Consider the following 23,237-nt stretch of genomic DNA (forward strand, 5'->3'; position numbering starts at 1 on the left):
CAGAGACCAAGGTAGCGGGGGGGGGGGGGGGGGTGTAAAAGCGCTTTCCTTGACTGCAGCAGGAAAACGCCGGACTGGAGGGCAAACTCCAAGGGGACAGGGAGGCGGGAGGGAGCCTGAGCCCGAAATCGCCCATCCCATCCCCCCCCCCCCCCCCCCCCCCCCAGCGCTTCAGCCCCTGGGGCACCTCCAGGGACTACTTGCCTCGTGCGTCAGCGAGTGGCAGAGCGTCACATATACGCCCCCCTCCGTTTTGCCCTACTCCACTCCTCCCCTTCTTTTTCCTCCCTCTCCACCTCCCTCCCTCCCCATCTCTTCCCACTCCTCCCTCGCTCTCCCTTAGCGTGTTCCACGCGAGCAGAGAGACCCGGCGGACCCACAGGGTTCCAGAGCACTGAAGAGCTAAAAATATAACGGGTGTGCTAGCAACAGCCTTCTGATTGGTCGGGGAGCAGGGAGAGGCGGTATCTGATTGGGTTTCCTTTCCAACAGCTAGGATTAAGAATGCGGGCCAAGAACCGTGGCGCTCGGCCCAAGGGGACAGTGTGCGTTTGCGCAGTGAGGCATTGCAAAGGATGCTGGTATTTGAAGTTATTCATTAGAGGCAACCTTGGAAATAGGTGGGTTTGAATCCCAGTTCTGTCTGTCCAGCAACCATGTTAAACTTGATTTAATGGCAGCAAGTCTCTTTACATCATCAAACCTGCTTTCTTGTTCTTAAAATGGGGATCGTGTGGAGATTAAATATGATACAGTGTATAAAGCTTGGCTCAAATAGTTGGTATACTTAATTCAGAGGTAACTGTTCAGGGGGGACCTAGGTGGCTCAGTGAGTTAAGCCTCTGACTTTGGCTCAGGTCATGATCTCACATTTGTGAGTTGGAGCCCTGCGTTGGTCTCTGTGCTGACAGTTCAGAGCCTGCAGCCTGCTTCGGATTCTGTGTCTCCTTCTCTTTCTGTCCCTCTCCTGCTCACGCTCTGTGTCTCTCTCTCTCTCAAAAATAAATAAACATTAAAGGTAACTGTTCAGGCCAAACTGCATCCTACATATCCTGTTCACAGTTAGATGTGCATTCCCCAACAAGAAACCCTACTATACAGAATGAAGAGAAAAAAAGGTTAGGGTGAGCTGAAATGAACTGTCCTAGGGAATCTCAGAAAGGAGAGATGGAGTCCATATTAGCAGATTAAAGGTAGACGTCTCCTAACATATAAGTGCAGGCTGAGGAAGGGCACAGTGAATCCCTGGACAGAAGGCGTTACATTTCTGCGTGTTCCAGCTTTTATTCTAATCTCCCCTGCAGTGCTGGAAACACACCAGGCCTGAGCAATTTAACTGAACAAAACTGAGAAATCCAGCCTCCTTGGCAATTGAGAGCCCTGGGTAAAAAGGGTTGGCATATAAATAGGAAGAAATAAAATAGAGGAGCAAAAGGTAATCACCATTCTTTACTGCTGATGGCTCCATTTGTCGTGTGAGTTGGAGGAGAGAAGGACTTTTTCTCTCCTCAACGTGTGATTTCATCTTGCCAGGGCTTAATTGTGAGCTTAATTTGTACTCAAGCATTCCGCAGTCCCCTCCCATTTTGAATAATCATACGTTGCAAGGTACACACCACGGTTTCAAAATGGTGAGCTTCAGACGCAACCCCCCGGTCTGAGAGTAAGCAAGTTATACCAGATGTTTTGTTGCCTTGGCAAGTCAGGCTGGTTAATAATTAACCCCAATTAACTCTCAGGGGTGAGTCACTCTCTCATACACACATGCTAGGGTGAGAAATTTTGTAGTTACTTTTATGTTACCTAAGAAAATATTTCCTCAATTTGATTTTTCAGATCCACTGCTCCAGCCGGGCAGCAACAAAGACAACCACAACAAAACTGACTTTGGAGAAGTGATTGGATGCAGGACAAAATGATTTGCTATTTATTCACCACCAATACGTGAGTGAACAAACCCGGCCTTTGCTAAGACACTAAAAATTCAGAGTTCAAAGAGTGTAACATTTTAGTCTTGGTGGTAACAGGCCACTCCGGATGGAGTTGATGAGCAACCAAATAGCTGGGAAAAGATGGGAATTGGAATCCTTTTCTTAAGGCAAGAACATTTCTATCAAGGCAAATAATCTTTCACCTTTATACCTAGCTTCAAACTACAACTAAAAACCTGCAGGTCAGAATAGAGTGACACAGTTTTTCTGAAATGTAGACAGTTCAGTTTGATTCCCTGGAAACTTTTTCTTTCTTTTTTATTTCCAGTATAGTTAACATACTGAAGTTAATCTTCTTAATTTAGAAGCTGCTAATTGGCAAGCCAAGGTCCACATCTGGTGGATATATTGTCTTGGTGTATACTGACACATTAAAATTTTTAAAATGAGTTGACATTTAATGGGCGCCCGGGTGGCTCGGTCAGTTAAGGGTCTAACTTCAGCTCAGGTCATGGTCTCCAGGTTCGTAGGCACAGAGCCTGGATCCTGTTTCAGATTCTGTGTCTCCCTCCCTCTCTGCCCCTCCCCCGTTTGCTCTTTCTTTCCCTCTTTCTCTCTCTCAAAAATAAACATTAAAAGATTATAAAATGAGTTGACATTTAAAAATTGGGAGATGGCACAAAGATTTTTTAATTTGCCATTTGTCCTAAATTCAAAGGATCTGGGCATTCCAGGTGGAAACTGTCCGGAGTTGAATAGCAGCTATCTCCTTTAGACATGTCCTATGTTCTCTGGTCTCCCCCCAGATTCCCCACACTGAGGCCAAGGGTCATAAATCATTTATCACCCTGTTTGGGCTATTCTTCTCACACCCCTCTTTTTTCAATCAATTATATTGCTTACTCAGACTCTTGAATTTGTGACCCATTTTTCAGTTCAATGTAATAAATAATTGAGTGATTGCCCTGCAGTGGAGGGAGAGGCAAAAGGAGTTCAAGGATTTTACCTAGTTCATTGTTGTGAACTTCTGGATTGGGATTCATGATCCATTAGTACGGTCATGCAATCACTTGGTTTAGTGGGTTTCAGGCAGAAGTTTTAGAATAGAATAGAATAAAATGAAAATATTGGAGCGTGTTTACACAGTAAACGCTTCATGAAACTTTTCTATGTATATAGTAGGCATGAATAGTCCAAGTGGGAGAGATTGTTGTGGGGTATGGTGTATCTAGAAACATTCATGAGATGCCAGGAACTTAGAAGGAAGAGGTACCCAGTTGGATGGCTAATGTGAACGTGGAAAGGTATTTTGAACAAAGGAAATAGAGTCAAGAAGACAGGATATGTGCAAGGAATGTTCCTTTAACTGCCTGATGAAGTGCACGGAGAGAAGCAAATAGAGGAAAATCTTGGGGGTAGGGAAGAGGGAACCATTTTGAGGCCCTTCCATGCCAAGACTTAAATGTTTATCGATGAAAAAGTAGGATCCCACTGTAAAAGACCTACCATTTATATAAAGACTTCCCGGTAAGGGTAAGGAACTTACAAGGTCAAATTTCATCCTTACAACCTGAAGAGGTAGGCATTATTGTCCTTATTTAACAGATAAGAAAAAAGAAGCAAATAGAGGTTAAATGACTCACCAGAAGTCAAGAGCAGAGCATAATTCAAATACAGGTCTAATTATAAAGCCCACCTATTTCTTTTAAAAAAAATTTTTTTTTCAACGTTTTTATTTATTTTTGGGACAGAGAGAGACAGAGCATGAACGGGGGAGGGGCAGAGAGAGAGGGAGACACAGAATCGGAAACAGGCTCCAGGCTCCGAGCCATCAGCCCAGAGCCTGACTCAGGGCTCGAACTCACGGACCGTGAGATCGTGACCTGGCTGAAGTCGGACGCTTAACTGACTACGCCACCCAGGCGCCCCAAGCCCACCTATTTCTAATTACACTTTTTTTTTTTTTTTTTAAGTAAGAGCACATGTAAAAAGTGCAATGTTTAAAGGTGATTAAATTACCATGTGTGTACAGTGTACTTGAGAAACTGGAAGACATCCATCCTTTCTAGAGCCTGGAATGAATATCAAATACTGAATAGATAATAGTAATGCTCATAAATCCAGGAAAGGGCACCACTTTCTCAGGCTGACCATGATGAGTTCTATTATTTCAACCAGACCTATGTAGGCAATGCTTATTTATTGATCTATTTTTTAGTACTTATTTAACGATGGAAACACTCAATTTTTAAGACCATTTTGATTCTTTGTGGACATACACAGTTGGCTGAGATCATTTTCTAGTTCTCGCCACAGAACTCTATGTTGTTAGAGGTTAAAATTCAGTTTGTAAGTGATGTTTTCCCAACAGAGAATTTGGTGCTAGCTATTATCCTAATTTTTAAAACTGAAAAGGATTTAGGGGCGCCTTGGTGGTTCAGTCGGTTAAGCGTCTGATAACTGGATTTCGGCTCAGGTCATGATTTTGTGGTTCCTAGGATCGAGCCCTGCATGGGGCTCCATGCTGACAGCACGGAGCCTGTTTGGGATTCTCTGTCTCTGACTCTCTCTTTTGCAAAATAAATAAATAAAGAACTTTTTTTTAATTGAAAAGGACTTAATTAAGTCCAAAATAGACAGTAATTTAAGGATTCCAGCTCCAGGGCCATTTACTTTATCTCTGGTGTTCTTAACTCATTAATTGTATTGTTCTCTTGGCCTCTGAGAGGAAACAAACCAAGCATGGGATTATGGAACTAGGTGACAGGGGAACAGAGTTCAGCAGAATTCACTGGGCTAAGGTTGAACTTGCTCCATTCAGCAGTGGAGCATGGAGGGGGTATGCCCTTGAAATCCTTTGGGTGTTAATTGTAAACTTGCTTGCCATACCTCTCAGAGGCACACTTGCTGAGGCTGAAGGAGCACAGTTCAAGTGGTGTTTTGCTCAAATTAAGTAGCTTTTGATACATTTGTAGATGCAAGATGTTACGTGGACTGGAGTGGTTAATAAGCAAGTTTAAAAGGTTGGTTTGTTTTTATCCAAAATATTTTTAACTTCTATTACACATTAAAACTAAAGGGACTATAGAATCAATACCCATTCTAATTATAATCTGAAAATGATCTAGTCTCTACAATGTTGACACACTGTAATCCCCCCCAACTATGCTTTAGAACTGCTCAGAGAGCTCCCCAAACACACTGCCCATTCAGATTGTTTCGCCAATACAGATGTACGTATCCACGGACCCCACCCCCTTTGCCTGTTAAGTTCCAACATATCCTTCAAAGCCCAGTTTATCATCTGGTTTAACTTTAATTATTCATTTAATACTGAGTACCTGCTACCTGCTGAGCCAGACAGACTCGGTTACTGCCATCAGGGAACCAGCCTAAAGGAGGACTGTCAATAATTACTAGACACTGTAATCATAATAATAGGGTGCTATGTGGGCATATTAACAAGAGGAACTGATTTAGATTGGGGGTCAGGAGGCATCTTTTGAGGAAATATTATCTAAGGTCTGAAGGATGTGTAACAGCTGAGCAAAAGGGGGACTGAGCATTAGGAAGCTTAATAGGTAAAAAGCAGAGGCAGGAAGGAAACCAGCAGAGGAACTGAAAGGAGGCCCAGGGGCTGGAGTGTGAACAGAGTGGCAGGAGGAGATGGGGAAACCCTTCAAGATTATTACCCCTGAGGTGCCCCCAACCTAGGCCAAGGACCCTTCCTTTGTGCACCCTCTCTGGGTTATTCTAAACTGTTTCTGGCAGCTTCCCTTATTAAATTCTCTGAAGGTAGAGATTATATTTTAATTCAATTTTTGACCCTTGATAGATCACAATTAATCAAGAGTTTTGTTGATCTAAATCAAAGCTCTGACAAGTAGTCAGAAAAGACTATCATATCTTTCCTTGTCTTTGCCACTAAATTTCAGTGTAACTTTGGGCGAAGCCCCTGCATTCCTAAGGACTCAAAACCAGTTTCAAATCCATGGTGTCAGGGGTGCCTGGGTGGCTCAGTTGGTTAAGCATCTGACTTTGGTTCAGGTCGTTATCTCATGGCTAGTGAGTCTGAGGCCCGTGTTGGGCTCTGTACTAACAGCTGAGCCTGGAGCCTGCTTCAGATTGTGTATTTCCCTCTTTCTCTGCCCCTCCCCTGCTCATGCTCTCTCTCAGAAATGAAGAAAACATTAAAAATTCAAATCCATGGCATCAAAGACCACTTGACTGGGAGTCTCAAGTTATGATTGTGCCTTCATTTTTTTTTTTTAAAGTTTTTGAGTGAGTGTGAGGAGAGGGGAGAGGCAGAGGATTGGAAGTAGGCTGTGTGCTGACAGCAGAGAGCCAGACACAGGGCTTGAACTCACAAACCAATGAAATCAAGATGAGAGCTGAAGTCAAATGCTTAACTGACTGAGCCATCCAGGTGCCCCAGTGACTGACTGTGCCTCTTTAGGATAACCTGCTGATCACCTCTAGCAGGCAGAAACACCTCTAGTCTTGTTAGGGTGAAGGATGCGTCTGAATTTCCCCTTATTCTGTTTATTTACTTAAAAAAAAAAAAAAAGGAAACATATCCTTGATGTGAGTATATGTGGACTTTATGAAATAAATCAACCCTGTTCAGTTCTCTGAACTTATCAACTTGAACACATTTTGCTGGAAGCCATTTCTTCAGTTCAAGTTAAACAGGAAGAAAAATAAGTTTCTAAAAACAACTTTTTGATTTGCCTATAATGAAAGGAGTCAATGGTTTAGAATTCCTTCTGGTAGTAATAAGAGAACAAGGTGCTTGATGAATCCCCATGCATCTACCCTGAACTACAAATTCCTAGGTGACTAAAATAAATTCCTAGAGTCAAATTGGGACTGTGACTGAATACCAGAAAAGAAACACCTGTTTTATTAATACAACAGCAACAGAAAGGGTTTCCAAGTTGTTAGAAGAATAACATGAACAGGCACCACCTGCTAAGCGTTACAAGATTAAATGCCCACACTGATTGTGGGGAGAGCTCCCCACCACACTGCAGATGCCTCATCAACGGCAGCTGCCATCAGAGCTGCTGCCCAGAACAGGCTCCTCACTGCGCTAGCTTCGTGGGCAATTCCTCAAACAAAAGACTGAAATGATGCGATTCCTGTTTCAGAAGCTCTTGGTGTAGAGACAAGATATCAATTTGGAAACCAGAGGCTTGTTTCTCGAGTTCAAGAAAAATCACGGACCAATCTATCAATTTTTCTCTGCTATCGTCTGCCAGAGTGCTCTGTGAAGATTTCTTTCCCATTCCCACCACGTGTCTGGGTAAGAGGAGAGGTGGAGAGGTGCCAGTGTACTAACAGGCACTCGGGTGGTGCTCTGTGCTCCGCTCACTCTCTGCTGGTGGTAGTAGGTGTCTTTTCTGGCAGCTGCAGCAGCTTGGTGGGAGGAAAAGGCCATCCACCGATCACCTCTTCTTGAAGCCGTATTTTTTGCGTTCATAGAAGAGATCTGTCTTAGAGCTCCCCAAATTGACAATCTTTGGGCAGCCATCTCTCTGGAAAACAGAATAGAGAAGTTGTTAAAAGTCTTTGAGTCTGAACTGAACCGTTTTGATCAACAGGTTTAGCCATTTACCTTACCTGTTCAGTTATCCTATTCAATCTATCATCAAGAATTTATTAAGCATCTAGAATGTGCCCAGGGCCTGTCCACTCTCTACCTAGGGTGGCCTACACATACAATATTGGACTCTCAGGGAGCGTGAAGCCTGCTTTGGATTCTGTATCTCCCTCTCTCAAAAATAAACATTAAAAAAAAGAATGTTGGATTCTCAGCCCACTTCTGTTGCTAATCTGATACAGCTGAGGTAGAATTTAACCCTTAAGATATCCAAAAGGTTTTCAAGTGAGAAGACACAGTATTAATCATCTACAGATCAAGCTCTCTAGCTCTCCTCCCCTAGCTCAAGAAAGGGAAGAATACCACCAAGGAAAAAAAAAAACCTGAAGGCTTTAGGAAATAGTACTTTACATGTTAAATACAGTAGGAGAAAACTGGGCTTGATGTGTCCTTATGAATTCACTGAATTTGACACATGGTCTTGGGGGAAGAGTGTTCCTGTGCTAGAGATGGCTATTGAAGGTCTATAATCTGATTTGTAATGACATGTTCCCCTGGCCATTTTGTGAGCTTGAGTGGTTTCAGTGAAGCCTCCGGGAAGCTGTGTTCTGCAGAAATGAGGACTCCATCAGTTGATCTGGGATGATGGGTAAGAAAACTGGGGGAGGCGTTATTAAAGAAAACCTTCACAGGTCTGATTTTATTAAACCCCTACATTAAAGGAGGTTGCTCCTTGTGACGATGGGCTTTAGAATGAATGAATTAATCAAGTCCTTAGACATCTCATTTCTAATTTAGTTGATTTCTCTTTTTGGGGATCGATATAATATTGTACAAAAACCTCTAGGGGCGCCTGGGTAGCTCAGTTAAAGCATCTGACTCTTGATCTCAGCTCAGGTCATGATCTTGTGGTTCATGGGACTGAGCTCTGCACTGGGTTCCGTGCTGACGGCTAAGAGCCTGCTTGGGTTTCTCTTTCTGCCCCTCCATCCTCTCAAAATAAATAAACATTAAAAAAAAAAAAAAAACTCTAAACATGCAAAGGCAACACTAACATCTGATTACTTTCTAAAAACTACATAGCATATATTACCCTTAAGAACTACCATCTGGGGGGTGCCTGGGTGGCTCAGTCGGTTAAGCCTCTGACTTCGGCTCAGGTCAAAGTTTCCCTCTCTCTCTGCCCCTTCCCTGCTCATGCTCTGTCTCTCTCTCAAAATAAACATTAAAAAAAAAAAATTAAACAACAACAACAAAACTATCATCTGAGTAGCTTGTGTGCTGAGGGAGCCTGGGAGGGGGCTCAGCCCCACCAACAGTTCCCTAGGTGAACTCAAGCTATGTAATCCGTATTCAAAGTCCTTGTACAAATGAAGGAACAGCTGCCCCTCACGGCTGAAGGTCTGGTATTACATAGGACAGTGCTCTAAGCTATCTTTAGAGATGCTATGACGACAGCCTGGTTAGGCTTACTGTGCCTAAATGATTTGCATGACTGTGGGCAAGTCAGTTCTCTTTGGAGTTGTATTCTCCAACTGTAAAATAAGTGGGCCAGAGCAGTTTACAAACTGCTTTACAAACTGTTTACAAACTACAGAGAGCCCCAGAGAGTCCTGAGAGGTGATATAAGAATCCATCCTCCAAACTGGGTAGCTCCATTCTCACTCGTAGTTTAGGTCAAGAGAGTAGGCTCTGGAGCCAGGCTACCTGAGTTTTGGTAAGTTACTAAGTATATAATCAGCCCTTGATAAATCCTAAGAAACTGCCAAAAACAACTATCAACAATTTCACTATGGTTCAACCTCACACACACACACACACACACACACACACACACACACACACACACTCACTCTCTCTCTCTCTCTCTCTCTCTCTCTAGGCTTCTGTGTAGGATACTTAAAAAGATTTTTTTTTTTTTTAATTTTTAACTAATCTTTATATCCAATGCGGGGCTCAAATTTACAACCCTGCTATCAAGAGTTGTATGCTCTACCGACTGAGCCAGCTAGGCACCCCTGTGTAAGATACTTTTAGAAGATAGGACTCTATGTATTAAAAAACAGTTGGAGGGGCGCGTGGGTGGCTCAGTTGGTTGAGCGTCCTATTTCAGCTCAGGTCATAATCTTAGGATATGTAGGTTCGAGCCCCGCATTGGGCTCTGTGCTGACAGTGCCGAGCCCGCTTAGGATTCTCTCTCTCTTCCTCATTCTCTGCCCCTCCCTTGTTCACACTCTCTCTCAAAACAAAACTTTAAAAAAAATTTAATAAAAGTTGGAAAACCAATGTACTAGATTAAGAGATCTTTGATTTTTATGGACTTCTCTTCACAGACCCACAGGTTTCCTGTTTTGTTGCCTAAGCACTCCTGCCTTTTATTTTCTATACATCTCCCAAGGGTCTAAATGTTGTGCGAGATGAGGATGTGCTCTCTGTAACTGGCTGGCTTTTGCTGAGTATGCTGTGAATGAAGAGCATGAAGAGGAAGATGGAAGGACTGGTAAGAAACCTTAGAGGTTGAAACAGTATTTGTTTTGTGTATGTGTGTGTGTGTATATATAATATTTATTTATTTTTGGAAGAGCGCTAGCAGGGGAGGAGCAGAGAGAGGGGGACAGAGGATCTGAAGTGGGCTCTGTGCTGACAGGCTGACAGTAGCAGGCTTGATGTGGGGCTTGAACTCACGAACAGTGAGATCATGACCTGAGCCAAAGTTGGATGCTTACCTGACTGAGCCACCCAGGTGCTCCTACAAGTATTTGTGAACTGAGCTAGAAGGTATTTTAAAAATACCTGCAAAAGTCTGCCAGTAGCTCTTTTAGCAACCGCATGTCTAAATACTAAAAATTTCACCCTTTTTCAGCCCTTCCAGAGGATTGGCAGATTTCCCCATTCCTAGCATAGGGAACTTTTAATTTTAGGCAGCTGTAGCTTGAATCGTAAATACGTCTTATGGCCATTTAATTTCTAAAATTTCATTAAAAATCTTGGGGCGCCTGGGTGGCTCAGTCGGTTGGGCGTCCGACTTCAGCTCAGGTCATAATCTCACCGTCCGTGAGTTCAGGCCCCGTGTCAGGCTCTGTGCTGACAGTTTAGAGCCTGGAGCCTTCTTTAGATTCTGTGTCTCCCTCTCTCTCTCTATGCCCCTCCCCTGCTCATGCTCTGTCTCAAAAATAAATTAAAAAAATAAAAATAAAAACATAAAAAAATAAAAACTTAATGGGGCGAGGGTCAGAGGGAGAGAGAGAGGATCCCAAGCAGGCTCCATGCTCAGCACAGACCCCAGGATCATGACCTGAACTGAAACCAAGAGCTGGATGCTCAACCAAGCCACCCAAGTGCCCCATTTTTAGATTTTATTTTTAAGTAATCTCTACACCCAATGTGGGGCTCATACTTACAACCCTAAGATCAAGAGTCGCATGTTCTATTGACTGAGCCAGGCAGGTGCCTGTTTTTTTGTTTTTAAGTAAACTCTACTGCCCAACGTGGAGCTCAAACTCAGGACTCCAAGATCCAGAGTCTGCATGCTTTACCAACTGAGCTGGCCAGGCACCCCAAATGCTGTTCATTCTTTTGACAATTGTTTAGTCAATACCATGTAAAAAGCAGACTGTACATTGGTTTGGGACCTTAACGACAGTGTCATGTTTTCCTTCGGAAAGACCTTCAATCTCTCAATAAATGTATCCATGAGGTAATAAGGATTATTACTTCCTTTTTGGAGAATTCCACAAAGTCATCCACATTTGTAGCAAAGACTTGAATATGGGCTTTCTGTCTCTTAGTATGGTGTTTTCACTACTAGGGTTTCCCAGAGGCAAAACCCCCAAAACTTTCCCATGTTTAAGAAGTTGTAAGGAAGTAAATTTATGAATTAACTTTGAAAAATATCAAGTATTTAAAAAAAAAAATTTTTTTTCAACGTTTATTTATTTTTGCGACAGAGAGAGACAGAGCATGAATGGGGGAGGGGCAGAGAGAGAGGGAGACACAGAATCGGAAACAGGCTCCAGACTCTGAGCCATCAGCCCAGAGCCCGACATGGGGCTCGAACTCACGGACCGCGAGATCGTGACCTGGCTGAAGTCGGACGCTTAACCGACTGCGCCACCCAGGCGCCCCAAAAAATATCAAGTATTTTTAATCAGTCTAATGGGCTCTGCTGTTCAGTAAGCGGAGCAGAGAATAGTAGAAATAGTGAGAGGGAGAGGCATCCTTAACCACACTGAGAAGAGTAATGCAGTGAGGTGGTTTGAGAGAATGCTTTGAGTTTGACTATCCATTCTCAAAGGGGATGAAAGCATCTTCGATATTTACCAGGGTTTGTGATTTAAAGTTCATCCTCAGCCAACAAAATCTCACTTCTCTTCTTAGGAAAAAAATTATAATTTGAATTTTAACTTTTCTCTTTAGGGGAGCAATAATGAAACAAAAAACATGAGAAACATGGAGTCAGATAACCTGGGTTCTAGTCCTACGTCTGCCATTGATTAGCCATGTGACCTTGGGCCAAGTTGCTTAACATCTGGAAGCCTTACTTTTTATTGTTTTTATCACGAAGAACTTTTGGAAAAGAATGTTTAGCATAGTTTGGGGCACACAGGAGGAGCTCTACGAATGTTACCAGCTATTCTTTTTTTTTTTTCAACGTTTATTTATTTTTGGGACAGAGAGAGACAGAGCATGAACGGGGGAGGGGCAGAGAGAGAGGGAGACACAGAATCGGAAACAGGCTCCAGGCTCTGAGCCATCAGCGCAGAGCCTGACGCGGGGTTCGAACTCACGGACCGCAAGATTGTGACCTGGCTGAAGTCAGACGCTTAACTGACTGCGCCACCCAGGCGCCCCTGTTACCAGCTATTCTTATCTTCTGGTTGGGAAAGCTGAAGAAAATGGTCAAGCAAAAGGAGCAAAGAAATTGAGGGTTAAGCAGGAATCAGATCAGCATGATGCCGTATTATAAGAAGCTACAAATTAGTCCCCTGGCAGCAGTACCCACAGATATTCTCCCTAACTCCTGCCTATTCTTGACGCTGAAAAACTAAGTGAGAAGAACCTGTCTAGTTTACTGGTCTAATTCGCTTATCAATTATGAAAACAGCAGGAAGAGGAGTACAATAACTGGGGTTACTTTGGTTACAGAAGGATTTCTGCATAGGAAAAAGTCTTAGGCACTTATCTACACAATGATCTGAAAGGCTGAGAGGCTGGATCATGTCACTCGACTGCTTTGTGTTCCTAGGAAACTACTGCCGAGTATATGTAAGCTAGGCGCTATCTCAAGCATCCTCAGAACATTCCTGTACAGTATGAAGTAGGCGAAGTGATGTCTACAATAATCCTCAGGAACAGAATGAAGCATGAAGATCCAAAGGTATCGATCAGTTAACATACCACATGCAGGTAAGTCAGACAGTAATTAACATCAGGCACTCTGGTTACAAGCTTATTCCAGACAAGAACTCTAGCTACAACAATGCAAAAGTTCAGGAAAATGTTGTCCTTAAGGACTCTGTAGCTAGTTTAAGAGCTGTTCATACTGCCTCTTCACTGCTGTTGCCTTTCCATGGTTTTACTGTTCATAAATTACAAATAATTACTAAACACCTACTATATACAGACACGGAGCACTCCTGTGAATGGCTTACAGGGGAAGCACCAAAAACATGGACAATGCTTATAATATTTATCAAGCACTGTACCAAGAACTTAGGTAAAAGATAAATACCTAAACCAAGGTCCTTTCTTTAAACCAGTGCAACCTAGCTGGTGCATCAGATCGATAAGGATATGCTTTGAGAGTCAAAGGTAAATGCAAACCAGTTTAGGACAGCACACCAACTGAAATTATATTTTTGGTATTTTATCTATGACCTTTCTCATCTCCCTAAAAAATCAGAAGACATAATGATATAAGGAACAGTCTTATCTGGCCAGGTATGTTCCACTTCCTGGGAGTAGACAGGATCCAAATATGTAGACTGCCGGGGAGGCTGGATGTTTCTACTCAAAATAGGCACATCCTACCAGAAGGACTTACAAAAGGACGACAAGGTATAATGGGGACATCACTGGGTTTAGTCAGATAGGCTGTGTTTGTCACTTATTGTCCGAGTTAGAGACTGTAAAATGGGGACAATAACAATCCCTATTTAACAAAGCTGTTGTGAAGAATAAAGAATGACAGGGGTGCTTGGGTGGCTCTATCAGCTAAGTGTTCGACTTTTGATTTCAGCTCAGGTCATGATCTCATGGTCTTGAGATGGCTCTGTTTGGCTCTGAGCTAGGTGTGAAGCCTGCTTAAGATCTTCTCTCCCTCCCTCTGCCCCTCCCCTGCTCTCTCTCAAAAAAAAAAATGAATGACATCTATAACTACCTATTCTTTGCACGTATGAACATTAAGAATCATGTTATCTTTTGCTTTACCCTAAATTAGGTATCCAGGTACCTTCTATTAGCTTAATGGTACTATTATCACACTTCTTTACTGTGCCGTAAAAAGAAGAAAACAAGCTGATGCACAGTCCCCCATCCCCCTAAGAAGCCTTCTGCCTCCAACCTAAACAAAGAGTAAAACTTGCCTTTAGTATAGATCTACAAGCCCTCTATCCTAGCATTTGGCTAAAGAAATGGAATGTCCACTGCCACCACACAATGTCAAGGGGCAAACATGTCACAAGACTGAATGACAATTCTATAATATCAAACCAAAGGCATTCTTTAGCCAGTTAAAGTGGAAATCAACACGAGTTGCCCCAAATTCAACTGTCACCACATCCACTCTAACAATTTTTAATGACAGTAAAGAGAATTACTGAGTATATTACACACTATGTACTGTGCCAGGACTCACAAAGCGCAGGATGTTGTTTCTGAATAAGAATAATCAGAGAGAGACATCAAAGGAATAGAGAGAGGGCTCTCCAAATTGCTGACGTTGACAAAGACTTGCTTCTTTTGCATTTTAGCCCTTGATGCAAAATAACTGCCTTTTATTGGACTACACCTAGCTCAGCTCCCAGAACTTAATGAAATTATAACCTACGTGACCAGCTCAACATAGTAATCCCAAGAGACCACAGGTGTTTGCCATCGTTGTCAAAGAGTTACTAAATAAAAGCAGCAAAGATCGGATGAAAATCTTGGCATACACTCACATCCTTCTCTTGGATGGTGCACTCCTTACAGTAATAGGCATCAGAAACTCCAGGGCCTCCACAGATCACACAGCGCCCTTGGTAAGAGCCATAATTACACTCATCACATATGCGCACCAGAGTGCAGGGACGCACGTAGGAGTCACAGATCACACACTTGCCATCACCTGTGAGAAGAGAGAATGGAATTATGCTCACTTGCAAGTACCTCCTCAGGTCTACTGCCCTCCTCCTGCTGCGGGGATATACACTAGTATCCACCTGAGCGTGACTTTAGGACCCTCTATTTTGGCCAACTCACAACTCAGTGTCCACCTCAATCCCCTCCACACAGAAATTCACCAACCAATATATAACGAACTTAGAACATCACTTGGTAGACGATAAGTCTATATGACTCCTGGTAAAGAACCATGTGTGTGTTGGGACGGGGTCGGGCTATCTCCTGTCCAAAGTCAAAGATTTTTCTCAAGACCTAACCCTGTTTAAAACGCGCGAATTAGAGTGGTGAGGTGGAGAGGGCCTTCGGTTGCAGCCTAGCTTTCACTGTTCACATACTTCCAGGCACATCTACTCAAAGCGCTCTTTGTGGCACTGCTGGAAATGCCCACCGGCTGGCTCTACACAAACTGTGAAGGGGGAGGAGTGGGGTGTTTAGGAGGGCGTGTTCCACTCACATTTCTCACACAGTCTTCCGATAGCTGCAAAGGCAAAGATGGTACAGTTAGAACGGGCTTGGACGAAGAGGGGAAAGACATCTTCGAGCAAGGGCTGCAGTGAGCCCCGAGGGATCTTCACCATCTTACTCTCATAAGCTTCCATCCGAAGCACACCCACACCCTCCTGAGGCCGCCCCCAGGACCTAGGCAATCTGAGTTTCTCCTGACCTCACCTCGGCCGTCCGCCTCTGGCTCCCAGCACGCGCGCGCCCGCCCTCTTTTGAAGAGGCGGCAAATCGGCGCGCTCTCACGCTACCGACCGTGAGGCGGGAAACGTGGCGCCTCCGAGGCAAAACCCTAAGAATGAGATGGCAACCTCCGACCCCCGGGCTCTTAATACTGTCCCCACCCAGACACCCGGGGGCCAGAAGCCGCCTCACCAACACCAGCCTGCTTGCGGCAAAAGATCAAATCCGGATGATGTTTGGCCATAACTCCGACACCAGCCGGCCACCGGAAGTTTAAGGAACTTCCGTCCGCCCTTTAACCTCCACTTTCCAGCCTCCCGGTTGCTGTGATTGGTCCTCCAGGCTTCACCAAGTTCCGCCCGCTCTCGCGCGATCAAAACCCTTCAGTTAAACAGGAGTCTCCGTCGTAGTTGGCGAGCCAGGTCCTGGCAGGGACGTAAAAGTATTTTGAAAAAAAATGGCTTTCCCAGATATGGATGGAAGAGACAAGTGAAGTTTGTCCTTCCATAATACATCTTTGTGGCCAGTATTTACTGCCGCCAGTGTTTTTCTGCAGCTGTTTTCCTTTCAGGCCTTCGTCTCTAACGGGAGCTCCGCCCACTGCGCTCCCCGGGCTCTGGCACCTCCACAGAGGCCCCACCTTCACCGTTGCGAGTTTCTCTTCAAACCACGCCCCTTCCCGAAAGCTTTAAATACGCAGTATTGTACGTCATTTTCATGCGACCTCATCTTTGTCAGTGCACAAAATGGCGCCTTACAGTCTACTGGTGACCCGGCTGCAGGTGAGCCAACTCAGGGACCTCTGGGTTCACGAGGGCGGGGTACCTCCTACTGTGCCTGCGGCTGTGGGCGAGGCAAGGCGAGGCGGGCCCGACCTCCCGCCGACTTTTCCTGTACCCGTCCCGGCCGCGGGCCCAGCGCCGGTGCCCGCTCCTCCCGCGCCCGAGGTCAAGGCGTCCCCGGCTCAGCTCTCCCAGCCCTGGGAAGCGCCCGGTGGGAAGCGTAGGTCTCAGAAACGCCGGCCAGGTGAAGAGTGGAGGCACCCCTTTCTGAGGACTTCACTCCTCTCTCTTGTAGGGTTTCTTTCCTTTCCTCAAGGTGAGGACAAGGTGACTGGGGGGCGCGGTCGTTGTTGCGTCCACTAGGCCCGGGGTCTGAAAGGCCTCACTTCTCATCTTCCGGCAGCAGAGACTTGTTAGCCGGCTGCATCTACGATTGTCCGGCCTGGAGTCTGGAGAAGAGATTAGTATTCTGTTCGTTTTAAGAGTGTCTTGCGGAACATATAGCCGAGAAGGCGAGGGGACTTTCCGGGCCCAGACTTAGTAAATAGTAATAACAAGAGACTTTCTTCTTTGCAAGATTGCCAAGACTGTTTTCATTCCTCATATTATTTGATTCATATAATCATCTGGTGAGATGATGATTCTCATTAGATAGGTGGCGAAACTGCTAGAAAGTAGGTGAAAGTTTCTGCTCTTTTGAGTGTCACCGAAGTGTTGTGGCCTGAACATCTGCCCAACTTACCCTTTGGTTCTTGTTCTTGTCAGCCTGCCTTCACAGAACTTCTCTGGGCCAGAGTATGATCCTTCAGCTAATACTTGTATTTGTGAGAGTACCTGTATAGAGTATTTTGAGCTCACAGTTAGTTGCTTCTCAATTACAAGGTGGGAGGATAAAGAGACTCAACGGTTTGACCTTGACTCTTCTGTTATGAACCATCTAGAAAATTGACTGTGATGCCAGATTTTTTTTTTCCCTCGTGACTTGACAGCACCAGGAAGGAGTTATATGCAAGGTTTCAATATCAAGCATGTGTTTTGTTAATAACAATCAAACAATAAAGTAGACATTCTCTGACAACCTTTACATTTTAACTTTGTGAATCTACTTTGAATCAAATGGCACAACTTTGATGATAAAATTAAAGAAGTTATGTGCTGTACTCTCTCGGGAAGCGTTGTGTTACTAGGGTTGTTATTGTTTTTTTTTTTTTAAGTCACGTTGCTGAAATTTAGACCATATGGTTTAAAATGAAATCATCATTTATCTTAAATACTTCTGATCTCTCAGTTCTGGGCAAGGACAAGGGGTTTGCTCTAACTGTTTTTTTTCAGATTTTTTGATTCCCAAGGTTAACGTTATAGAAATACAGGTGGTTGTTTTTTCCTGATCCTGCTCTCTCATAATGTAATGATGTCAGGCAATATTATTTGATGGTTAAATCATTACGGATTTAGTGGTCTTGGAAGAGAGGATCAATATCATGGGATTTCTGAACTGAAAAAAGATCTTGGAAAGCATGAGTGTTAGGCTGGTATAGAAGGAGATCTGGGCCATAGTTCATATTCTGTCCTAACCCTGTGACCTTGAGCAAATTACTTCTGAATTCTGGTTTCCTCATCTGTCAGTTTGGGATGATCTTCATTGACAAATGTTTATTGAATACTTGGTAATAAGCTTCCATTCAGATTGTGAATAAGAAATAAGAAAATGTGATATTTTTGTTTGTGATCATCATATAGTTCTACTTCCTCTTTTACAGATGGATAATCCAAGACCTTGAGAGCCTAGGTGACTTACAGTAGCAGAGTGAGGATTAAAATCCAGGTGTCCTTGTTTGTTCATTCACCTAAGATGAGTGAACAACATTATATACCGCACTGCCTCTCAATAGCCAGGCTGTCTTAAGTAATGGCTAGTTAACACTGTCCTCTGAGACCCTCGTAAATTTACCTCTTTTATGTTTAGCTACATTTGAGAGGTGATGGTACTACCTTAGTTGTTGTGTCTGCAGGACCCTGTCCATGCATTCAGTTTATTCCTACCTCATTCACTGCATATTTATTGATACCTACTACTTGCTTCGGATACAATGATAGGCGAAGCAGACAGTTCCCCTTTTCACGGAACTTCTGTATTCTAATGTATTTTACTGCAGATGGCCTTGGAGGTCTTTCTCAGCCAAAATATTTTTCTTCTGTCCTTGGCTGGACCAAAGGTGAAAGTAAATAATAGAATAATGGCAATTACTACCACTACTAAGAGTAGATAAACGTTTACCCTACTGTGTGCCAGTCATCTCACATGATCCTGTGAGATAAGACAGACCTGTTGAAACAGGACTAGAGAAGAAACACTGTATAATGGTTAAGAACATAGTTTCTGGCATCACACTATCTGGTCTTGAATGCTGACTTGAATGCTTTGGGCAGGTTACTTCACTTTGTGTGCGTGTTTCCTCACCTGTAAGGTACAGATAATGATAGTACATCTGGCTTGTCTAGTTATCATACCATAGTTGCAAAGTATTTAGACCCTTGCCTGTATCTAGTAAGTGCTGTGTAATTAATTATTAAGTAAGATGAAATAAACTTGCCTTATCGCCAGTCCACAGCAGGTGTGATTTGAATTTGTACCTTTCTGATTCCCGAGCTGAAGTCCTAGCACCTGCACTATACTGCTTCCCTTTGACATCAAGACTCAGCTTGTCAACCAGGGTAACATTAATGCTTCGTAACCCGAGAACAGATCTCCTTAAGTTGAGAGTGTTCTATTTAATGGTGCCTGCCACCAGGTAGTAGGGTTAGAAGCAGTGAGGAAAACAGAGGTGAAGATTTTGAAAAGCCACATTAACTCTCTGGTGTTTATTTTTTATTCTTGTGCCCATGACTATGGATGGTAAATAAAAGGGGTTGGGCACTTGCAAATACATTTTCTAGGTCTTTGGTTTTGCCTTGAGGTACTAGGGTGCTGAGTTCTCATCATGTGACCTTGAGGAAGTCCTATAACCTCTCGCATGTAAATCTGAGATGGCAGTTAACTACAGAAGAGTTTGCCATATTTAGCAGAAGTTAAGTTCTCAATAAAGTGCCGTGTTAAGGAAAAAAACCTTGGGAATTATGAGACAGGTCATTCTAAGTTATATGTCACTGTAGTATCGTCTTAGGTGTCCTGTCCTGCAGTCACCTGTTGATTTGAGTTGAGTAAATGGATGAATGATTGAGTGGATGAGTAAACAAATTTCCAGTCTCCAATTTGGGCAGAAGGAATAGAGTAATCATCTTGAGAACTGGGAAAGCACACTGTGGACTTTTGAGCCAGCTGTGTCCAAAATGTTTATTGAACATATACCTGGACACTGGGAGTGTAATAGTGAACAAGAAGAGTGGAGCTTATATTGTACTTTTGGGGAGACAGAAAAAAACCAAGTAGACAAAAAAACATAGCTACTAAGTGCTCCCAGGGAGGCAAGTAGGATTGTGTGGTAGAGAGGGTAAGGGTGGGGATGTGACATGGCTTTAACTGGGGTAGTTGGGGAAGGCCCTCAGAAGAGGTGACATTTGAGCCGATACTTAGATGATAAGAAGGCAGCCCTTCAGTATTTTGGGAGGAGAGATTTCAAGCCTGAGCAGCATGTGCAAAGCACCTGATGTATATATGAACTTGGTGTGTTGATAAGAAATAAAGCGAGTGTTGGGGTCCCTTGCTGGCCTGTTGGTGGAGGGTGTGACTTTTGATCTCGGGCTTGTGGGCTTGAGCCTCACGTTGGGTGTAGAGATTACTTAAAAATAAGATCTTTTTTTTTTTTTAATGTTTGTTTACTTTTGAGAGAGAGAGTGAGCGAGAAAGAGAGTGCATGTGCATGGGGGAGGGATGGAGAGAGAGAGACACACAGAATCCAAAGCAGGCTCCAGGCTCTGAGCTGTCAGCATAGAACCCGATGCGGGGCTCAAACTCACATATGGCGAGATCGTGACCTGAGCTGAAGCCGGACGCTTAACTGACTGAGCCACCCATGCACCCCTAAAAATCTTAAAGAAAAAATAAGGCCAGTGTGGCTGAGGTGTTGAGAGGAGAGGAAGGCCTGAGCAAGAGATGGGGGCAAGGTCATGTAGGCTTTGGTTTTACTCCCAAGTGGAATGAAAATCCGCTGAAAGGTTTTGTTCCCCCATGCTCCCCACCCCACACACACAAAGGTTTGAAGCCAGGGAGTGACAGGATGTGATTTATGGTTGAAGAAAGTCATTTGGATTGTTGAATGGATGGTGGACCACAGAGGGACAAAGAGGAGGCAGGGAGACCAGTGCAGGCTGTTGGAATCATCCAGGGAGTGGTGATGGTGTCTGGGACTAGGGTTCTGGTAGTGGAGATATTTTGGAGGCAGATGGATTGGATGTGGCATGTGAGGGATAGGAATAATTAAGGATGACGACTAGGTTTGTGGTCTAAGCACCTGAGGGTAGTTGAATTTGTTGGTCACGTGTTTGCATAGTCCTTGTAACATGGCTAAAGCTTGTTTACAAATTTTTGATCCTTCCATCAGCTCTCAACAGTACCTGAATTTCACAGGTGAGGAGGCTGGATGGGGTCAAGTGTCTTGTCCAGGGTCCCTCACTTGAGTATGAGCATCATTTCTGAAGTGAGCCCTGTTCTATTTCTGGCGCGTCGTGTCTCCCAGAGGGCCATCTGGTTCATACTTCCAAGGGAGTGTTGATGCTTGAACCGCCTCTTTGTTGGCTCTAGCTTTCTTTGACTTGTTTTTCCCTGCACCTGTTCAGAAAGGTAGTGGTAGGCTTTGGGCCTTTGTGTATGAAAGAGGGGAGGGACCACATGGAGGCTACTTGCACTTTTGAAAAAGCTTTGCAAGGAATATCAGGAACCTGAGAGAGACTTCCTCTGCGACAGACTTATCTATCCTTATCTATCATATCTTCAGGCAGGGTTTCAGCCCTCTGTGGCCCTCAGGTTACACATCTGCAAAATGGGGCTATTGGGACCCCTGGATGGCTGAGTTAGTTAAGCGTCCAACTTTGGCTCAAGTCGTTATCTCATGGTTCCTGAGTTCGATCCCTGCGTCGTGCTCAGGCTTGCTACTGTCAGCATAGAGCCCACTACAGATCCTCTGTCCCCCTCTCTTTCTGCCCCTCCCCTGCTCACACTCTCTCTCAAAAATGAATAAACATTAAAAAGGGACTGTTAATAGCTACCCTCCCATTAAGAAGGGTCCAGAAGGCCAACTCTGATACACTGTAAAATTTTGTGAATAGTTTCTGTTGTTGTTGTAGGAATAGGCCCTTAAATTTTTTTTTTTTTTTTTTACTAATTTTTGTCTTTATTTTTTAAGGAATAGGCCCTTTCTTTTTTTTTTTTTTTTAATTTTTTTTTTAACGTTTATTTATTTTTGAGACAGAGACAGAGCATGAACGGGGGAGGGGCAGAGAGAGAGGGAGGCACAGAATCGGAAACAGGCTCCAGGCTCCGAGCCATCAGCCCAGAGCCTGATGCGGGGCTTGAACTCACGGACCGCGAGATCGTGACCTGAGCTGAAGTCGGACGCTTAACCGACTGAGCCACCCAGGCGCCCCTGGGAATAGGCCCTTTCTAACATTGAGGATAGGGGCAGGATTTTTCCTCACGTTGTTTCTGAATGAACCTGTAGACTCTGTTCTTTATTTTGGGGCCCTAAAAAGCGTGGATAATGGTTTTCTTGGGTTCATTCTGCAAAATTTGGGTCAAAAGAAAGGGCACCAATTTTGGAGCCTGGTCTGGAATTCCACCTTTGCTGTGAGACCATGGACAAGATAATTAACATACTAGAGCCTCAGTTTCCTCATCTGTAAAGTGGGCATAGTACCTTCTGCCTCTCAGGATAATTGTGAATATTAAGTAGGACTGTGTGTATGTTTACTTATTTTTTTAAATTTACATCCAAATTAGTTAGCATGTAGTGCAACAGTGATTTCAGGAGTAGATTCCTTAATGCCCTTTACACATTTAGTCCATCCCTCTCCCACACCCCTCTAGTAACCCTCTGTTCTCCATATTTATGAGTCTCTTATGCTTTGTCCTCCTCCCTGTTTTTGTATTATTATTGTTTCCCTTCCCTTATGTTCATCTGCTTTTTCTCTTAAAGTCCTCATATGAGTGAAGTCATATATTTGTCTTTCTCTAATTTCACTTAGCATAATACCCTCCAGTTCCATCCACGTAGTTGCAAATGGCAAGATTTCATTCTTTTTGATTGCCGAGTAATACTCCCATCGTGTGTGTGTGTGTGTGTGTGTGTGCGCGCGCGCACACACACACACACACATATACCATATCATCTTTTTTTTTTTTTTTTTAATGTTTATTTTTGAGAGACAGAGAAGGAGCAGGCCAGTGTCAGAAGGAGACGCAGAATCTGAAGCAGGCTTCAGGCTCCAAGGTGTCAAGTCAGAGCCTGATGTGGGGCTCGAACTGATGAACTAAGAGATCATGACCTGAGCCAAAGTCGGGTGCTTAACCAACTGATCCACCCAGGTGCCCCAAAATTTATTTATTTATTTATTTATTTTTGAGAGACAGAGACAGAGTGTGAGCCGGGGAGGGGCAGAGAGAGAGGGAGACATAAAATCGGAAAAAGGCTCCAGGCTGTCAGCACACAGCCCGATGCGGGGTTCGAACTCACAAACCGTGAGATCATGACCTGAGCTGCAGTCGGATGCTTAACCGACTGAGCCACTCAGGCGCCCCTTACATCTTCTTTATCCATTCATCCATTGATGGACATTTGGGCTCTTTCCATACTCTGGCTATTGTTGATAGTGCTGCTATAAACATTGGGGTGTGTGTGTCCCTTCCAAACAACACCCCTG

The 23,237-nt window shown here is 43.9% G+C and overlaps 2 protein-coding genes and 1 long non-coding RNA gene across 4 annotated transcripts in view; 2 read left to right on the top strand and 1 right to left on the bottom strand.

Moving 5' to 3' along the window:
• Positions 1 to 167: 167 nt before the first annotated feature.
• On the top strand, positions 168 to 10,609 carry LOC109501818. Its single transcript, XR_002160129.3, has 3 exons — positions 168 to 620; positions 1,837 to 1,944; positions 9,932 to 10,609. It is a non-coding gene; the product is annotated as an uncharacterized LOC109501818 (long non-coding RNA).
• Positions 6,812 to 15,987, bottom strand: PHF5A (PHD finger protein 5A). The gene is made up of 4 exons (XM_003989331.6): positions 15,793 to 15,987; positions 15,371 to 15,394; positions 14,694 to 14,860; positions 6,812 to 7,468 (listed from the first exon to the last, which is right to left on the bottom strand). The coding sequence occupies exons 1-4, from the start codon at positions 15,842 to 15,844 to the stop codon at positions 7,379 to 7,381; spliced, it is 333 nt and encodes a 110-aa protein (XP_003989380.1). The 5' UTR covers positions 15,845 to 15,987; the 3' UTR covers positions 6,812 to 7,378.
• Positions 15,988 to 16,208: 221 nt separating this feature from the next.
• The window catches only part of ACO2 (aconitase 2), a 53,264-nt gene continuing 46,235 nt past the window's right edge, over positions 16,209 to 23,237 (top strand). For both annotated transcript variants that reach the window (XM_003989332.6, XM_045062436.1), the window contains exon 1: positions 16,209 to 16,382. In XM_003989332.6, coding sequence (XP_003989381.2) covers positions 16,347 to 16,382 — 36 coding nt within the window. In that variant the 5' untranslated portion in view covers positions 16,209 to 16,346. The remainder of the gene's footprint in view (positions 16,383 to 23,237) is intronic.

The sequence above is a fragment of the Felis catus genome, chromosome B4, assembly GCF_018350175.1.
Source record: "Felis catus isolate Fca126 chromosome B4, F.catus_Fca126_mat1.0, whole genome shotgun sequence".
In the NCBI taxonomy this organism is placed as follows: Eukaryota; Metazoa; Chordata; class Mammalia; order Carnivora; family Felidae; genus Felis; species Felis catus.